Source organism: Nothoprocta perdicaria, unplaced genomic scaffold (assembly GCF_003342845.1).
Source record: "Nothoprocta perdicaria isolate Ctin4 unplaced genomic scaffold, notPer1 scaffold_304, whole genome shotgun sequence".
Classification (NCBI taxonomy): domain Eukaryota; kingdom Metazoa; phylum Chordata; class Aves; order Tinamiformes; family Tinamidae; genus Nothoprocta; species Nothoprocta perdicaria.
Genome location: NW_020455538.1, coordinates 584,885 through 603,471, shown reverse-complemented (window position 1 = coordinate 603,471; position 18,587 = coordinate 584,885). Strand labels below are relative to the sequence as shown.

General features: G+C 53.7%; 1 protein-coding gene across 1 annotated transcript in view; it reads right to left on the bottom strand.

Moving 5' to 3' along the window:
* Nucleotides 1-18,587, bottom strand: part of NEGR1 (neuronal growth regulator 1) — a 117,492-nt gene that overhangs the window by 25,912 nt on the left and 72,993 nt on the right. The window contains exons 3-5 of the mRNA XM_026042473.1: nucleotides 13,725-13,850; nucleotides 9,813-9,944; nucleotides 321-441 (exon numbers count right to left, since the gene is read on the bottom strand). Coding sequence (XP_025898258.1) covers nucleotides 321-441; nucleotides 9,813-9,944; nucleotides 13,725-13,850 — 379 coding nt within the window. The remainder of the gene's footprint in view (nucleotides 1-320; nucleotides 442-9,812; nucleotides 9,945-13,724; nucleotides 13,851-18,587) is intronic.

Here is an 18,587-nt window from a genome sequence, read left to right as displayed (position 1 = left end):
GCAGCCCCGCTGCAAACCCGGCACGGGCGGCAGGATGGGGCGGCGCTGCCACACACTGTAGTTTGTCTGCAAACCCCGCTCACGGGGTAGCCAAGCCCTTCCCAAGTAGCTCCTGCTGTCTGGCTGAAGCTGCCAGCGCCCTGGGGCGTTACCCTGCCACGGCCATAGCTGCCATGGTGCCTGAGCCTTGGGCTGGTGCACGCTCACGGCGGTGGCGCTCGGCCGTGCCCCGGGGCGCGGGTGGTGCGGGGAAGCACGGGGCCCTGCACCGCGCAGGGTGCTGCGAGCGAGCGAGCGAGCGGCGACCGCGGGCTACTTACTTCCTTTCGCCTTTGTACCACTCAAAGGCCGGGGCAGGAACTCCTGCACCTTCACATCTTATCAGGCCATTCCCTCCAAGCATCACACCACTGGACTTAAGTTCCTGAATTGTGGGGGCAACTGAAAAAAAAATTGTAAAATAGATATGTGTGTGTAAATTAAAGCTTGTTCAGGGCCACTCCTCGTCAGCGCGCCGCACACCACGCTCGGCCGGGCGCCTCGGCCAGTGCCGCCCGCCTTCAGCCACGTTTCCTCCCAGTGCGGTAAAAACTACCTGCACCGCAGGCTTGCATACACATCTGGGACAAAAACACAGCTGAGACATGAGGAAGTATTAAACCCACACTGAAAAATGACTTCTTGCTCTGTTCTGATTATACTCCCGACAGCACAGAGGCGCCTCGGCCGCCCTTGGGCACACTTACCTGCCGGCCACGAGGGAGGCCCGGGAACAGCGAGCGCTGCCRCTGCCGCCCCGCACACTGACTTGCTCCTTTGCTGGTGCCACGTGGCACACACGTTAAGGTCACAGACTGGGGAAGTGCGGAAAGGGCCGGCCGTTGGCTCCCGCTGCCRCGGGGACGCAGCCACAGGGTGCAAATGAGACCCAGGCAGATCCTCAGCAGCGGGGYGGGCAGAGGGAAGCCTGGCCAAGGCCTTGCCTCCTCCTTGGAATTTGCTTAAAAACTGCTTTGTCCAAGAAGTAATTTGTGTGCATTGGGAAAGGCTACACAAACAAAACGGCAGGGCTAGGAGACACCCATCCGGGTATTTTTCCTGGCAGTTTCCCAGCTGCTGCTCTCAGGTGCAGGTCTCAGGTGCTCTCAGGTGCACTGGGAAGGGCAGCTCCGGTCAGGTTGCTCTGCCGTCTCCAGCCTGCGAGCCACCTGGCTCCCCGCGCCGGCCCCCACACTCCTCCCGGGATGTGCCGGAGGCCTCATTCCCAGGATGCTCCAGGCGGCCTCATGTGGGATGAGCTGGGTGGCCTCTCCTGGGATGCGGCAGGATGCACCGCAAGGCTCTGCCCGGCTCCCGCCCGGCGCTCCCCGGCGCTGCCGTGTCCGGAGCATGGCTCGGAGCGGTGCCGGCAGCACGGCGGGTGCGCGGCCACGGAAAGCGCGAGGCGCCTGCTGGCTCAACAGCCTCCTCTTTTAATGTCTTAATGAGCTTTGGGACTTCTATGCATATTAGTTTTGTTGCCCTAATTACTCATTATAATTCTAATGTGCATTTTATATTTAATTACAATGCTTATAAACATTCAGTATGGACAGTAAATTATTGTAACGAGAATGTGTATAATTATTATGAGCTGAATTTATTAACTTTTTCACTAGCATTCAGTGATGGTAACTTTTGATTTCACCTTTGTGATTAACCATATTGTCTGATTAAGCTAACATTTTTGTGGCATTAATTGTAAATGTCAGAAGAAGTCTCCTGTTTCCCCACTTTCATCACATTTTAATCTGGCATCCTTGCCTACTCTTTTGTTGGTGAAATGGTCTCTAACATGTCAAAGGGAGACCTCCACTTAAGCGCACAGGCTTCCAAGCTCTGCTGGTTTGGGAAACCTGGCATGGGGAACTTCCAAGGATTTACTTTGTGCTGTTTGTTGTTCCTTAGCAATACGGTAGCTATATTTTCCAAGTGCAACAGCATTAGATGCACTTTGCCTTACGGAGATGGTCTTCCTGGTAATCCGCAGAGGCTGGAATTTCCCCGGCTAGCTTGCTTGGAGCAGAGGCTGCTCCGCAGCCTCCCAATTCCCGGTGTGTTCCCAAGCGCCTCTCTGGGGCAGGGATGGAGGGTGTTGCAGAGACCACTTGGAAGAGCCATGGTGCTGAATAATTACAAGCACTTATTATTTTCCACGTCTCCCTGGTGAGCCAACCCGAAGCGCCGTGCTCAGCGGGGCCGTGCGAGTGCTCGGTGCGAGTGCTCGGTGTGCCCTACACTGTGCACAGCCCCGCAGTGAGAACACAGCTGGACACGGAGCTGGGGGCAGCGCGTGGCGCCCGGGGAGCTGCTCCCCGGCCCCGTGCAGCACGGGCGGCACCACCGAGCGAGCAGCGACACAGGGAGCCCCGAGCACGGGGCCCAGGGGCCTCGGGGACGAGCAACGGAGACGCAACACGGCGCCCAGCGCCGCAGCAAAACCCCCGGTGTTACACTGGGAAACGCAGGCAGGTCGGCACGCGCACACGCGGCTGGGAGGATGACCGCCAGCTCCACGCGGCTCTGCCGTCTGATCCCACGTTACTGCTGCTTCAGTCTATTCAATCTCCCTGTTGTCGCAGAGTTCTCCCGGGGCGCTCCTGTTAAGGCCACACAGTGCACATGCTGGGGCCCGACTGCCTCYCTGAGGACCCTCCTCCTCCTCAGTGGGCCCAGGCAGGCGCTCAACGCAACCCCCCGACGCAGCGAGGATGGCGCCGCGTCCGCCTCACTTTGCCCCAGCAGAGCTTCCTCCAACCCGCCGTCGGCCKGCGCGCATCGCCTCGGTCTGGCTGAAGGCAAAGGCTTCATATTGACTTCTGTGGGCTTTGAACGAGGCCTACAAAGAGCTACAACAAAAGAGGATTTCGGATTTTCAAAAAGAAAAGGCAAAAAAGCTCCTTGAAAGAGAGCTAGTATAACAAAGACAACTGTTGTCACCGTAATGCCTCCTTTCATACGGCACTGCTCCCACTCCTGCAATTTGAGAGAAAAGTTGTCATCAATACTTCCTCATCAGCAGAGACTGACTGAGCAGCTGTAATTACCTGAGTCGAAAGAACAAATCTCTTGACATGAAATACGATGGTATTGACACCGAGCAGCGCCGACCTGGCCTTGTTTGGGCTTGAGATGCTTGCGGCGGATCTGTCAGCAGCCAGGGACTGGGCTGCAAAGTGGCAGGTGAGGCGACGGCTGAACCTGCGCTCGCAGCGCAGCGCGGCTGCGCATCCCTGCACTGCAGGAGGGTCCCAGCACCCCAGGGGCACGGAGGAGATGGGCAGTCCCACACGCAGCCCCATAGCCCGGTGCAGCCGCTGCCAGGAAGCAGGTATTCCTCTTTACTCTTCCCCTGCCTCTGAAGAAGGTCTAAAGCGAAGGACCTCAGCAAATGCCAGGATTTAATAAACGTCTCCTGGCAGAAGGGCTAGGCAGAAGGTGAGGCAAGGCAAGCTGGCAGTCCTCCAAGGAAGCCACGATTGGGACACAAACACAGCGTGTCTCAGTGCGGATGAGAAGCGCAGCCTCATGGCAACAGCTTCCCCAACAGCCTGGCACTCTTGCCATGGCCATGCTGTCTTGGCCGTATTTCCCACACCTGTTTCTGCAAACACGGCATGTCAAAAGCTTGTGGGTATCGAGCAATGACACCTACTGCCTTCCCCCATGCTTCACGGAAAGGAGGGAGCCAAGAGGATTTGTTCCTGACAAACTCATGCCAGCTCCTGCCCCTCTCTGAGCAGCCCCCGGTGCTAACAGGCCTGAGCAGCCCCACTGTACTTGTGACTGACCACTAAGTGCTCCCCAACAGCCACCACGTGTGCCGCCTGCTCCCTGTCCCGACCCAGCATGCACAGCCTCTCAGCAACGGCAGGTGCAGCAGGGTTGGCTTTACACCCGTGCTGATGAAGCCCACGGGGCTCCCCGGACCGCTGCGGCTCACAGCTCGCTCCTGGCAGGCTGCTGCCGACCCGCGTGGGTTGAGTCTGCCGCACACGGCGTGGCAGGACGGGCGCCCGCCCCGAGGAGCCGGGGCCAGCGCCGCGCAGAGCCGGGGCCAGCGCCGCGCAGAGCCGAGGGCAGTGCCGCGCAGGGCGGCACCGCGATGGCGGGCGTGCTCGCTGCGGGGCAGATATGCGCTCTATGGGGCAGGCGCATTTTCTATGGGGCAGGCGTGCTCACTGAGGGGTAGCTGCTCTGTCGGCCTCTCCTCTGCTGCGGCCCCAGCTGAGCTACCAAGCATGCACACGCAGAAAGAACTGGGATTAGCTGAGCTTAAAAAGGCGACTTGCTGCGGATCTATTAAATCTTTAAGTATGTAAGAGACTGTGGAAGAATGACAGCAACTCTGCGCCAGCTCCTTCGCGAGCAGGACAAGCGATAATAAAACACAATCCAGCGAGGGAGATTTGGACTTGCTAAGCCAGGCTCTTGCTGGAATAGATTGCTTACAGACACAGTTGAGTCTCCCTGATACCAGCTTTTGGTTCTTTTTAAATGCGGTAACAAGTATTTGAATAGCAGAGCTGCAGCTGTGTTTGGACAGCGGGATCAGCCTGACTCCTCACCTCCTCCTTGGCACTGCATTCTGTGATCCCTCAGATCCTGGGCTTATTAAAGTATCAGAACTGTCCCTGTAACGACAAATTCCTTTATTCAATTCTGCCAATACCAGTGTGGTCTGTGAGGCTGGATACCACTCTTTAGCACAACTGGAAAAACACTAATTATACTATTCCTGCCTTCTAACAGGAATAAAATCATCAGGTTCCTTCTTAACTATAAAAATGGCATAAATACTGAAAGTTGATTTGGAATTCAGAATAAAAAAAGTGACAGAAAGAGAACTTTCTTGCAGAAAACTTACAGCGTGCACCTTGGATTTGATTTGATCCAGCCTACACGCACAGCAAAGCAGCAAGGTGTGCTCACCAGCACGGCGCTCCTAGGGACAGGGCTCATTACTGCTGTATAATAAATGGAAGCATAAGTCAGCGTTAGCACCGAGCAGATTGTTTGGGGTTTGCAAAGACAGCAGCTGTCACAGTTTGACAGCTTTCTTGTTAGTGAATCAGCTTTGCTGACAGTCTTTTTGATTGAAAACCACTGTTCGCTGACAGTGTGTTATATCTGATATACATATGTATCTCATGAAGAATGAGAAGGAGCCATAAAAGGTCCAGGAGCTATTGCTCTGTATTAAAAAGACGTTCCCCCTCCCCTAATCTGCAGCAGATGTAAGCTTATAGAAACAGGACAGCCTATACTGATATGTGACAAGTACAGAAAGAGGGAAAGACCAGTCCGTTTTCTAACGAGAAGCAATAAAGTCACAGAAATACTAGTTGCCTTCCTACACCCTCAGGAAAAGCTGGTGTAATTCAGAAAGAAGAAGCACTTACGGGAGCAAAACCTCGCCACACTCTGTGCTGACCGGCAGCGAGGCCGCTCCGCCACCGCCGGCCCAGGGCTCTGCRGGGCTTCCAAAGCACAACCCGGTTGCTCTGATCTGCGCTTGGCTTCTCCCGCTCACACCGCTCCGCCGCGGCTACGGAGCCTGCCGGGCTGCCCGGGACTGCGGGTTCGCTCCTGGAAAGCACCAGGCGACAGCACTGTCACCAGCACCACCAGCACCAACACTGCCACCAGCGCCATTACCACCACTATCATCGCTAGACCCAGCAGCACAACCAGCACCAGCACCACTACCACGACTAGCACCACCCCCACCATCAGCACCACCTCCACCATTACCACCACTACCATCATGACTACCAGTATCATCATGACCACCATGTGAACACGGAGCATGACCCCTTCACTAGAGATGTGTTGACCTGCTGATGGCACCAAAAAATGAGCTGACTCTGCTAAGGGAGGTATTTTTTAGAAGCAAATGCATCTCAGCAATTCTCTCTCTATATATATTTATTTATAAGATATATTCATATAAAGCAATTTCTTTCCTCTCAGTCTTGTGTAATCATAGCTGATGAAAGCCAACAAACTGGGCACAGAGTCACAGACTCACAGAATGGCTGAGGTTGGAAGGGACCTCTAGGGATCCCCCAGYRCAGCCCCTGCTCCAGCAGGGACACCCAGAGCTCGGGGCACCCGGTCCCATCCAGGCGGGTTGGSAGATCTGCAGAGCAGGAGCCTCCGCAGCCTCCCTGGGCAGCCTGGGCCAGGGCTGGGCACCCCCACACCAAAGAAGTTCTTCAAAAAAGTTCCAATGGAACAGGCTGCCCAGAGAGGTTGTGGAGTCTCCTTCTTTGGAGATCTTTAAAACCCGCTTGGATGCAGTCCTGTGCCACGTGCTCTGGGTGACCCTGCATGTGCAGGGGGGTCCCTTCCAATGCCCCTTGGGCATTCTATGATTCTATGATTCCCCACATGGAGATGGAGCTGCCTGGGCTTCAGCTTGGACCCACTGCCCCTTGTCCTGTCACTGGCCACCACTGAGAAGAGCTTGGCCCCCTCCTCCCTACATTCTCCCCTCTGATATTCATACATATTGATCAGATTTCCTCTCAGCCTAAAAAGCCCCCACTCAGTCTTTCCTCTTAGGAGAAGAGGAATCCCTTCAATCCCTTAATCATCTTAGTCGCTCCGCGCTGGTCCCTCTCTAGAAGCTCCATGTCCCTCTTGTCCTGGGGAGCCCAGAGCTGCCCGCAATGCTCCACGTTTGGCTTCGCCAGAGTGGAGCAGAGGGCCAGGATCCCCTGCCTTGACCTGCTGGCAACGTCCTCCTGATGCAGCCAGGAGTCCATTGGCCTTCTTGGCCACGAGGGCACACAGGGTACCACGGATAAGTCACCTTGGGTTTTACATCACAGCTTAAAACACAGCACAAGGGATGATTCTGGGGCAACGAAAGGTGGCAGGGCTGTTTCTGACCACCAAGAAGTCGGGGGCTATGCAGTGGTTCTGTGCTGCTAATCCCTCACGTCTCTATGACAACCACTCATCTCTAAATGATGTCTACAGGTTTCCCAGCACAGTGTATCCCAGGACAGCCCTTGATGCAGGCCCAGCGTTACATTAAGTCTGGAAAAGAGGGATTTCCCTCCTAAACATGCAATTGTCCCAATGAGAGATAATTCCCAGGAAGTCCCTTTGTGCTGGTGCTGCCTCCTAAGGCGTGAGGCGTCAGAACGGCGCAGCCCTCTGCCCAGAACACTGTGCCTTGGACCGCGTGGCCACAGCCCTGCAGGGAAGAGACTGTGGGTTGTCCATGCTGCCCAGGCTGGGCGGCCACATCTGCAGGGCCCTGCCTGCTGCCCGCTGCCCCACATGGCCCTGCCTGCTGCCCTGCATGGCCCTGCCTGCTGCCCGCTGCCCCATGCAGCCCTGCCCGCTGCCCGCTGCCCCATGCAGCCCTGCCCGCTGCCCGGCTCCAGCCGGCAGGAGGGTGACGCCGTGGGCAGAGCCGCTGCTCCGCTGCGCGGGCGCAGAGGCAGCCGCACGGCGCAGAGCCCCGGGAGCGCTGGCACAGACCCGGCGCTGGCAGCGCTGTGCCCAGGCCCCGGCAGCGCTGCTGGGCTTCCAGCGGTGAGGCCGAGGGCAGCGGGAAGYGGCGCCTGGCGGCGGCACCGCTCCTGCTGCGGGCGGCCCACGGGGGCACTGCCCCATGCGGGCTCTGTGGCCACGCAGCGGCACCAGCCCCAAAGGGCAGCGTGAATTTGGAAGCAAAACTGCACTTCAGTTAGGAACCTCAGCCAGGCTCTTTTAATCTGAATTCTGAAACGTTAATAAAAATACCTGAAGAACGTAAACCAGCAAATGCTGCTTTCACAAGAGCCTTCCCTCCCTGCTAGTGAGGAGAAAAACAATTTCCTCCAGCCATGCTGGGTGGATTTAAACCTCAGACTTGTTTTTAGGCAGATGTTAAGCGCTACTGTGCATCAGGGCACCATGCAGTTTGTATCAACAATGCCAGGGCAGGGAAACACCTTCCCAATACAGTAACCGGGACTTGGTCCTGCCGTCCACCAAACCCAAGAAGGACAAGAGAGCCCCAACTCTGATCCAAGACCTCGCCTCTCCTCTGAAAGTGGAAATAAAAGCAAATTGCTCTGGCAGGTGTTCCAGGATGTACCACAATGGTGCACAACAACAGGACCTTCTAGAAATATTTGGGCAAAAGCTTCTTTTAGTTTTACCACTGCATTCACCTTGATTGAGGGAATTTTTCACTGCTGAACCCAGCTTAAGAGAGCTGCCAAGGAGCTGTTTTCTGTTGGTCCTTAGCACACCTGGAGTGAGCCCCTTTGGAGGATGACAGTACCCACAGTGCAAGGCACGAGGACCCCACAAACACCGCWGCCCTATCATGCTTTGCACAGCGGGTTTAAGGTTACAGATATAATTAGGTTAGTGACTTGTACAGTATGTCTGATTTCAAAGTAAAATCAGCGTATTATGCATAATATTATGCAAAGTGCCATAGCAACAGTAAGGCAGACTTCTAAGAAATGCTAATGAGTTAAGCTGTTCTGCACAAAGCTAACCTGGCTACGGAAAAAATAAACATTTTGCTTAAAATTCATACAAGACTCGGGCACTCTCTCTATAGTCAACACAAACCGCCCCGTGGAGCGGCCAGCGCTGCACGGACACGAGAGGGGAGCAGGAGGCCGTGCAGGGAAGGGCAGCGGCCGCGGGCGAGAGCGGAGCCGCACGGCGCGGGCGGCAGCACCGGCCCATGGAGYGGCACTGGCGCCGGCCATGACCCACGGGCACACGCAGGGATCCCCGGGGCTGGGGCGGCTGCAACATGGGAGAAGCAGGTTGATTTACTGCACAACACCGAGCTCCAGGGGACGGCGCGAGGGACACCGCGCCAAGGGCGGYGCTGGGCACGTAGCCCCCAGCCCAGGCACCAGAACTTGGCACCAGAACTTGCTGTGCTAACCCCAGTACCAGCACTTGGTTCAAAGCTCAGAGCGGGAAGATGATCATGTAGAAATCAGTGTTTGCCAGATAAAAATAGAATGGAAATGCTAATAAGATTTCCTGGTAACGTTAGATTGGATTATACATTCTCCATTCTCACTTGACGTGGGGCAGCACTTGCTCTTTTGCAGGAGCACCCTCACGCTGCCCTGCAAGACGATCTTATTGAAGGGCCTCACCCCGCGCGGCGCCCATGCTGCTCCAGGGCCCTGCTGGCATAAGGGGCAGCGCTGAACGGAGCCGTGGGCTCTGCCACGTGGAGCAGCGCAGCGCGGGGCAGCTGGCGATGCCTGGAGCAGCAGGGCTGCCAGCCTTCAGCAGGGGCAGAGATCTTCAGGAGCTGCATTTTAGCCAAGCGTTTTCTTGTCTCTGTGCAGGGAGACAGCATGAACCAACTTGCTGTTCCTACTGCTGGTGATTGATATTTCCAGAGGGACAGGCCACAACTGAATCACCTAAACACAGTTTCAGAAAGTTTTTCTTTTCCTTAGACTGTTGTACAACCTTGGCAAATTAAATCAGACCCATTATAGCCTGTTGAACACTGCACTGCTTGGAAATTACTTGGACAGTTRCACAAAAAAATCTCACCAAGTACACAAGTATATGATGAGAGTGAAATCGTCTGGTTTAAACACACAAGAGCAGAACACAGAGGAACATGGGCATCGTTACTGTCCTGCCCGAGGGCAGCTTTGAACCTTAACCTTGTGCAGAGAGAGACCTAGAGCTTGAGCAGCTGCGGGCAGCCCTTGGCACCAGCCCTTCTCCTGGCCACTGGTGCCTGCATTTAGCCACTGAGAAGCAACAGGACTTACAGTATACTGTGACTTTTACTTTCTTCACGTCCGGGACGGAGACGTCGTTTTCAGCGCTGCACTCGTACTCCCCGGCCTGGTCCCTGGTGATCCCATAGATGTCCAGGTACTGCCCGCTCTCAAAGGGCTTCGCTGCAAGGACACAAGYGGAGAGGGCAGTTAGTTAGAGCGGGGCTCGTGCCTTTACAGACAACATTCCTGATGCAGAAGGCAGCTCCRGAGAGCATGGCAGCTCCATCTGCCATTGGAAACACTTATGCTCTTCTCCCGCTTCCCAGAGGATTCCCCCAAGTCACCTTGGCTCAGACAGAGGTTTCTCAGCCATGTGTGTGCCAGGAGAAGAGTGGGAAAGGCCTTCCAGCAAGGAGCCTCCCGGATTGTTTCTAACACCAACAAAATCATATAAAATGCAACGTGTGCCCATGGTTCATGTCAAAATTTACTTCTACATTATGAAACTGAAATGCCCTCCAGCCTCGGTGCTGCTCTGAACGTACGCACCAAAATCCCGTGTACTGGATCCCGGGAAGAGCTGAGGCTCTGTCCAACGCCTATCCCCAGCACCAGTTTGGAGGCAGCGCCGCGAGAGCAGCCCTGGGGGTTCGGGCTGAGGATGAGCAGCCCAGCCCGGCCACGGGGTCCCTGCCGCCCCGCGCAACACCAGTGTGCCCAGAACGTGCCCGCACAGCACAACACTGCCCAGGCATTTATGGACCTTTCTATACGTACTTTACATACACGGTGTGTGTACATATACACATGCGTGCACACACATGTATTTTATATAACCCTTGCATTTCTAGGGATCTGCGCCGGACTATTAACCTAATCTATGCATGTATGATGCATTATGCATGGATTTTTATAAAACTGCAAACCCCATGTATTTTATGCAATTCACATACGCATTTTGAAAATATTAAAATTAAATCATTTTTAAAAGCTCATGCCTCCAGAAATTTTGCATCCAAATCACATGAGAGGGCTTTTAGTAAATATTAGAGATAAATATTTTTCTCAGGGAATACATTAAAAGCAAAGTCTGGAGYTTTATCAGTCTTTTTACTGAGAGATACTATGACATTTCATCTTTGCTATTCTTTTGCACAGTATTTCATCTTCACCTTGTTTTTATTTCTAGAGACTACCCCTGGCTACACAGTAGAAATTAAGCTATTATACATGAAAGATATATGCAAGTATATATACGTACGTATATGCAAGGCTATTTATGCTATTTGCACGCACAGCCTAGTTCTGAGCAAATACAGTGACTCGAGACATAACATGACCTTTGCCAATCCAACTTACAAAAGGACTGTTCATAAGACGTGGGGACAGTAAGTGGCGTAAGGGCCCAAAGGGGCGCTCACACGGGACACTAGCACCAGGTTGTGGCCGGCGGGTCGCCCTCCGTGAGCACCAGCTGCCTGAGGCTGCAACGGGCACTCACAGGGCCCGGCCTTGCCTGGGAGCCCAGCCAGGCCAACACCACCTCGGCACGAACCTCACCCATTTACCATATCCCCTTAAAATCTGAACCACCCTACATCTGAAAACACACTGCTCAGGAAGCATCGTGCTGGCCCTAGCAAAGCCAAGGAGCGGGGCTAGAGGCAGCCCCTTTGCTACGCCCTCCCCGCCAGGCGTGCGTCACTGCGTCCCGCCACTACTTATTCCAATGGGACGCAGCCAGGAAAATCCTGCYGCGGGAATTGGGTGCACTCGGCAGGATGGCGTTGGAACCGGCAGCCACGAGCAGTGCGTGCAGGCGGGATGGCCCCGCAGGCCCCGGCCCCGCGCGGGGCAGCGCGAAGGGGCCGTGCGGCAGGCGCAGCACCGCGCGCGCCATGCACCTCCAGCCCCCAACATTCCCCTTCCTCCTTCAACTACTGGTGCTGCACTTTGCTCTTAAATGTCACAGGGAAATAAGTAATACCTGCAATTTATTCAGGTGGCATTTCAGCAACGCAGGGTTTTCAGATTACAAACCCCAGCTCTGCTCTCCTTATAGCGTCACACTGAATGTGTAGATTTACATAACGGGCTGGCATAATGAATATTTATATAATGGGTGTATTTACATAATGACTGCAAGTTAAACATGTACCATAAAGATTACAGGCCAATAATTTATGTACTGTGTTAAAAATCGTCTCTAAATAGATTTTATTTTTATTCCTATTAAAGGTTCATTTTATCTCTTGTTCAAAAAACATGGAATCCAACCTTATCCAATGAAGGCCGCATTGATGCAAATCTTGATAATATTTTGGAATTAGTCTACATTGAATCATTTGTATTCAGAGATTTTAGCTTCTTATCTTTTAGTAGCAGCTTTGACAAACAATTTAAGAATATTCTAAATATAATTCTTTAATATAATTTAGGGTTATATTCTGGATGTGATGCTTGTATGTAAGCCTCATTAATGCCACTGGGAATTATAGGCGAAAATTGATAGGAAACATGAACTGCTGATGAACTTTATGTTTAGATAAAGGCAATTTGCAGCAGGAGGAACATAAACCCCAGCAGAAATCTCATGTTCTCAACTGTCCTGCATTTTTGCTCATAAGCCGAGGCCTCCCGCTTGCCAGAGAGGCTGTAATTGGTTTGGAGGGTCGTTTATAGGYGCCTGCAAGGCAGAACGGGCGCCCCGGCGCCGCAGGGGTATGTGCTGCTGACGGGAGCAGACCCCACGGGACCGGCCGCGCGCCGGGGCCCCAGCGCCGTGTGGAGCCAGGGCCGCCCCCGCCGCCGCCCCGGGGCTCGCTGGCTGCGCTGCTGCCCCGCGACCGCGCGCTCGTCCTCTCCGGCGCTGCCGGCCCGGACACCGCAATTCCATAGGTCATCTAGCGCAATTCCACGGGCCAGTTAGTGCAATTCCATAGGAGATCTAGCGCAATTCCATAGGCCATCTAGTGCAATTCCATAGGACAGCTAGTGCAATTCCATGGGCCAGCTAGTGCAATTCCATAGGAGATCTAGCGCAATTCCATAGGCCAGCTAGCGCAATTCCATGGGCCAGTTAGTGCAATTCCATAGGAGATCTAGCGCAATTCCATAGGCCATCTAGTGCAATTCCATAGGACAGCTAGTGCAATTCCATGGGCCAGCTAGTGCAATTCCATAGGAGATCTAGCGCAACGTGAGGCTCCTCCGTGAGGCTCCTCTGTGCGATCCCAGGACTTTGGGAACAGTTCCATGAGCCACAGAGAACCCCTGAGCCCCACACGAGGCCGAGCCGGTGCCGCAGCAGGAAACATGCAGTTAGAGAGAATGCTTACTTTAACACACCTTTCTGCTTGCATTTTTCATATAAAATTCAATTTCTTCAATAAAACTATTTTAATAGATTATGCTGTATCATGCAAGGTTCAATGTGAAATTAAATTAGATTTATTGATTTTTTAAAAAACATTTCTTTCTGTTTCTAGAGACTCCTTTGTGTTCCTGTGCATTTCCTTGTTTTTGTTTTAATAGGAATTGTCCCCCTATTGCATCCAAGTACTGCTGCTTATTCCAGGCAAGCCCCTCGGGCCCAAACTGAAATGACACTCAGGGTCTCCAATTGCGAGCGTCTCTGTTTCTCCACCCTCGCTCCACATTCCCCTGCGAGCTCTCGCACCGATTTCCTGACAGAACTGCCTGACTGAGGGTGCTAGAGCCCTGGCACAGGCTGCCCAGGATGCTGGTGGACTCTCCTTCTCTGGAGGTGCTCCAAACCCCTTGGATGCAGCCTGTGCCCCTGCTCTAGGTGACCCTGTGTGGGGCTGGACAGGATGACCTCTGGAGGTCCCTCCCTCCAACCGAAAGGATTCCAGGTTCCCGGTTTCTCCGGCAGCAGGACTGCCGGTCCCGTGGGAGGCGCCYGGACGCGGCCCGCGCTCCCGCCGCAGCGGCTCTCACCCGACGGYGAGATGTGTCTCCAGGAGATGGAGGGCTCCGGCTTCCCGGCCGCCAGGCACACGAGCGTCACGTTGCTCCCTTCGTTCACAACGAGGTCGTTCGAAATGCGGAATATCTTCGGGGAGACTGAAACGAGACAAGGAGACACCCAGGGTAAGGGAAAGGCGCCGAGAGCAACGCGCCTGCTCCAAGRGAGCGACACACACGAGCAGGAAGGCGACCGGCCCCGCGTCAGCCTCCCGGCTCCGCTGCTCCTGCTGAGCGCAGAAACGGCCCCCGCTCCAGAGCGAGAAGGGAAGCAGCAATTCCCCCCCCGTTTATGTATTGCTCCTCAGTTCCTGGCAAACTGCTGCCTCTGCTCAAGTGAAGCTAGAGCTTGCTATGAATCTGAAGTGAAGATTAAATTAACATGTTCTTGCATTKTGAAAAACAACAATGCCCAGTCCATCCACTCTGCAGGTACTCAGAGAGCCCTGGGTGCTCCTGCAGAAGACTAAAACACATTCACCTCTGTCGCTTTGTTCTTGTTCACACAGCGAAGTGAAAAACAGGTGGACTTTGTTCTTTCTTTACTGTCATCAGCAAAACTCCTTGCTAAATCCCATTTCTGTGTTACTGAGAAAACAAGAGTTCAGCAAGAGGACATGGTACCAAGTGGACAGACAACAAGGGGAAGCACTGGGTGCTCTGCCCTTAAGGGGATGCTTAATTGGGGTAGCAGTGCCTAATGAGGCACAATCCAGACATTCCAGGGACTTTGGGTTTTCAGAATGAATATTCCCTTCCTTTCCCTTTCCCTTTCCCTTTCCCTTTCCCTTTCCCTTTCCCTTTCCCTTTCCCTTTCCCTTTCCCTTTCCCTTTCCCTTTCCCTTTCCCTTTCCCTTTCCCTTTCCCTTTCCTTTTCCCTTTCCCTTTCCCTTCCTTTTGTTTGCTTGGAGCCTGTGCTGAAACATTCCCCAAACCCCAAAGGGCCAAAACTGGCAGGACGGTGGAAAAGCCCCTCTGGAAAACATCACACCCATCCCACTGCCGGCATCAAACACGAAGTGCTCTACAGTGCCTGGTGACTTGCTGTGAGTCACAATAAACCCAAATGATAAAAGAAAAGCCAAATATTTCTATTTTATCTAAACAAACAAGAAAAATGAAATCATTATTTTCATTTTTGCTGATGAAATTTTAAGTAATACTGAACACTGCAAAGATTGATATATCAATGAAGCCCCATCTTCCATTTGGAACGCACCCTGTTACATCTTGGACACATCCTATAGTGTCCACGTCCTCGGACACATCCCATAGTGTCCACGTCCTCGGGACAGGCCGGTCTCTTGGGCTCCTGGTGCCGCTTCCCACGCGCTGCCCGCTCGGGARCAAGGAGCTCGTTTCCCTCCTCAACCAGAATAATTTATTGCCGTGCTTTCTTAATATGCATATTGGTTTCATTAGCTTGCACAGTATCTAGAAATGATTAACATACATACATAAAATGGATTTTTGGTTTTCTTTTCATGACTTGAGCCTAGTAATTACATTGTGTAACAAATATGAAGAATGATTAAAACGTGTTTTTGAGGGTTATTGAGGTCAGCAATGCCCTCCATTTGCTGCTGGGAGTCTCTATGACTTTTCAGTTTGCTGTCATGAGACCACACAGTATCTAGAGTATCTTCCATTTTASTAATGCTTCCATTTTCCAGGAGTTTTCCCACATCTGGACACAGTAATGTCCCGGACAGCCTGTTCCAGGTGGCTCTACTTGAGGTCCCTGCCAGCCTCAGCTCCTCTTGGACTCAGCGGCTCGTGAAGTGACCCCCAAACACAYGCGGCTCCAAGACTGTCTTAATAAAGCTCTTAAATGATTAGCCTACACTACATGGAGCAACAGGCAGCGCTGTGCGCCTGTGGCCCACAGGTTTATGTGGCAAAAGGCCCCCAGGTGGGAAAATCAGGAATATTCCTCCGTTCTTGGGCAGGCTCCTGAGCAGCTCCCGGCTGGCGCGCGGGGCTCCGCGTGTCTCTGCCTGCACCAAACCACACGCAGGCTGCGAAGAAAACCACCATCTCTGGGCCATCATTCATTTCCAACCTGTGTCAATGCAAGAGCACAACAAGTAGCGCTTTTCTAGCCTTTGATTAATCTCTTCTCTCTTACTCCTTTCATATCATTAGWGGAACAACCATCAGTTCTATAAACTAATTTAATATCTTCTCACGAGAAATTTATTATCATGCATTATCTGTTATCAGTGATCAATTTGTTTTGGAYCAACTCAACTATCGTTCTTAAAATACAGAATAAGTGTCCTGCATTGCCAGAGCAACATGGTACTACCGAAGGGAGCGGAGAAACCGTATTCAAAATCCGTGAGCATCTCTTCTTCCGCAGCTCCACCAGCCTGCCCAGCAGCCCATGAAGGGTGGAAAAGGCTCTGCCAGGAGCCCAGGTGGCTGCACCGAGGACGGGAGCAGCCTGCGGGGCCCACGTGCCGCACGCCGGGCTCSGGGGCGGCCCCGGGACGGAGGGCAGCTGGAAGGGCAGGTCGAGGGGCTGCTGCACGCGGTGCYGCTGCCGCCGGGCACTGCTGCTGCCAGCCCCGGAGCGAGGGCGTCCCGCAGCGCTGCTCYCCGCCCGCGCTGCAGCCCCCGCGCCTCCCCGCGTGCCAGCAGCTCCGTGTGTCGCCGAGCAGCGCCGTGCAGGGCGGCGAGCCACGGCAGCCGACACACGGACCGCACCTCCTGCCATGATTAACAGGTGAAGGCTAATAGAGATCAAGAAAGCGCTATTGACACTGTAGGACTGCAGCTGATGTTGACTTAGAATGGGCAAACATTTACCAAGGACTACCTAGATTTAATATATTTTCATGAATATTTCAATAAAATTTAGAAAGCATTTTTAACAAAACCTGTGCTAAAAGGTCCGAGGCCGGTTCCTTGCACTGCCGTGCGTGGTGACTTTGGGCACCAGGGCGTGCTGGTGCTGTGCGCGAAGGCTCCGCGGGCGCCGCGCAGGACGGGGCTGCTGAGGGGTCAGCGCAGGAGGCTGCGGGGGCGGCGCTCAGCGGCCGGCAGCACCGCGTGTCGCTGCAGGACACCGCGCCGGCTGCCTCCTTCCACGTGAACGGGAGGGTCCTCATCTCCCACGCACCGTTCCCTTGTCACGCAGCCATTTCCCATCAGTGGCGAGGCACTCGCTGCGCGCCACCATTCCTCCATTCCTGATGCCGAGGTTTTCCCTCGCTGACCCGCCAAACCCCAAGGGCGGCAGAGACCCCTTGCATTCCCTCTGCAGCCCCTTCATCCCTCTGCGACATTTTTACATTACTGTACTGAACATATCACTGAGAAAATACAGAGATAGAGAAGCCGTATGCTGTGCTCAAGGGGTAGTTGTCATCAGCAGTCTGATGCAGAAGCGCAGCCAACACCATTGCTGTTCCTGCTAACTGGCTTGCCCCCGCGCAGGCTGCAGCCCCAGGCCTCCCGCGAGCACCGGCCGCTGCTCCGTGCAGCGACCCTCTGCAACGACGCTCCTGCTTTGCTGGCTGTCCTTCCCTACAGCTCCAGCACTGCCTTTAACCACCAGCTCCAGCATCCAAGCCRCAACACTCCGCTGCAATCTGCACGCTAAGGAATGCCAGCAGTTCTGTGGCCTCTCTGCACCTTCCCCCTACTTCTCCAAGCACACAGTGACGTGTCCTGCCGACCTCCGCCCCTTCACTACCCACCACAGGGCTGATGCTTCTCGGTAATGCCTGGAAAGGCCTTGGGGAATTCAGCACGGCAATTCTGCCACAACATCATGTATTTTTGCATCTGCTTGCTTGAATCGGGATGTATGAATAACTACTCCTGGTTTACATAAGCACACTCATAAAATAGGTACATGCATGGGTGAAGGCAGAGATGCAAAACCACTATTTACTTGCGAAATTATTCATTTTGTGCTCAAAAACCCAACGTGCTTTCAAATACTTCAGATGCACTCAAGGAGCCCTGCTGAAAATTTAACCGCAGTGTTATATTTAATGCATTTCACTGCTTTAATTTACATTTTCTGTACACTGTTATTTAAAATAGGCAATGTCAGAACATGAAGCGCACTAGGGGTTTACGTCTTGGTCACATCTCACCTCCCTTGAAACTTACTTGAAATTGCAGTTTAGCTCYGAAAACTCGTAACGCAAACTGAGATGAAGGAGGGAATTTTTGTTTAAGTGGCTGAACTCCAAAGCTGGAAAAAAGAACAACTTGAATCCAACTGAGAAAATCAAGGGTGTTAAGGAAAGGATGTTAAGGGTGTTTGTTTTCTAGTGATGAAAGAAAATTCAGTCCACCCAGAGCGCTTGGCTTCTTTTCCAGGCTCTGGCTGGACGCGCTGCGGGACAAGAGGCCGGCAGCAGCCAGGTTGGACGAGGCGGTGCAGGGGGGACCCCCTGTGTGGGGCAGAGCCCCACACGCTGCTGGGCAGGCGAGCTAAGGACCAAGTGCCTATGGGGAGAGGCGCCCACCGCCATCCTCTCCGTGTGCACATGGTTCACGCCTACTGATTTGGGCTAAAAAGTGCTCAAGTGTCTCTTCTAACCACATTTATTAAAATATTCCCTGTAGCGTATCCATCACAGATGCCTAATCTTGCAAAATCCCTGCAAAAGCCACAAAAACCTCGTAGATACCGAAGGGTTCCCGTCGCTCCTGCCCCAAGGGGGTCTCGTGCCCCAGCGCGGCTGGTTTCCCTTGGCCGGCGCCATCCCGTCGCACAGGCCCGCTCACCAACCCCGTACGGTTCCCCATGCGAGCAGTCCCTTCCTGACACTGCCCCCGCCTCACACAGGACACCCCTGACACTGCCCCCGCCTC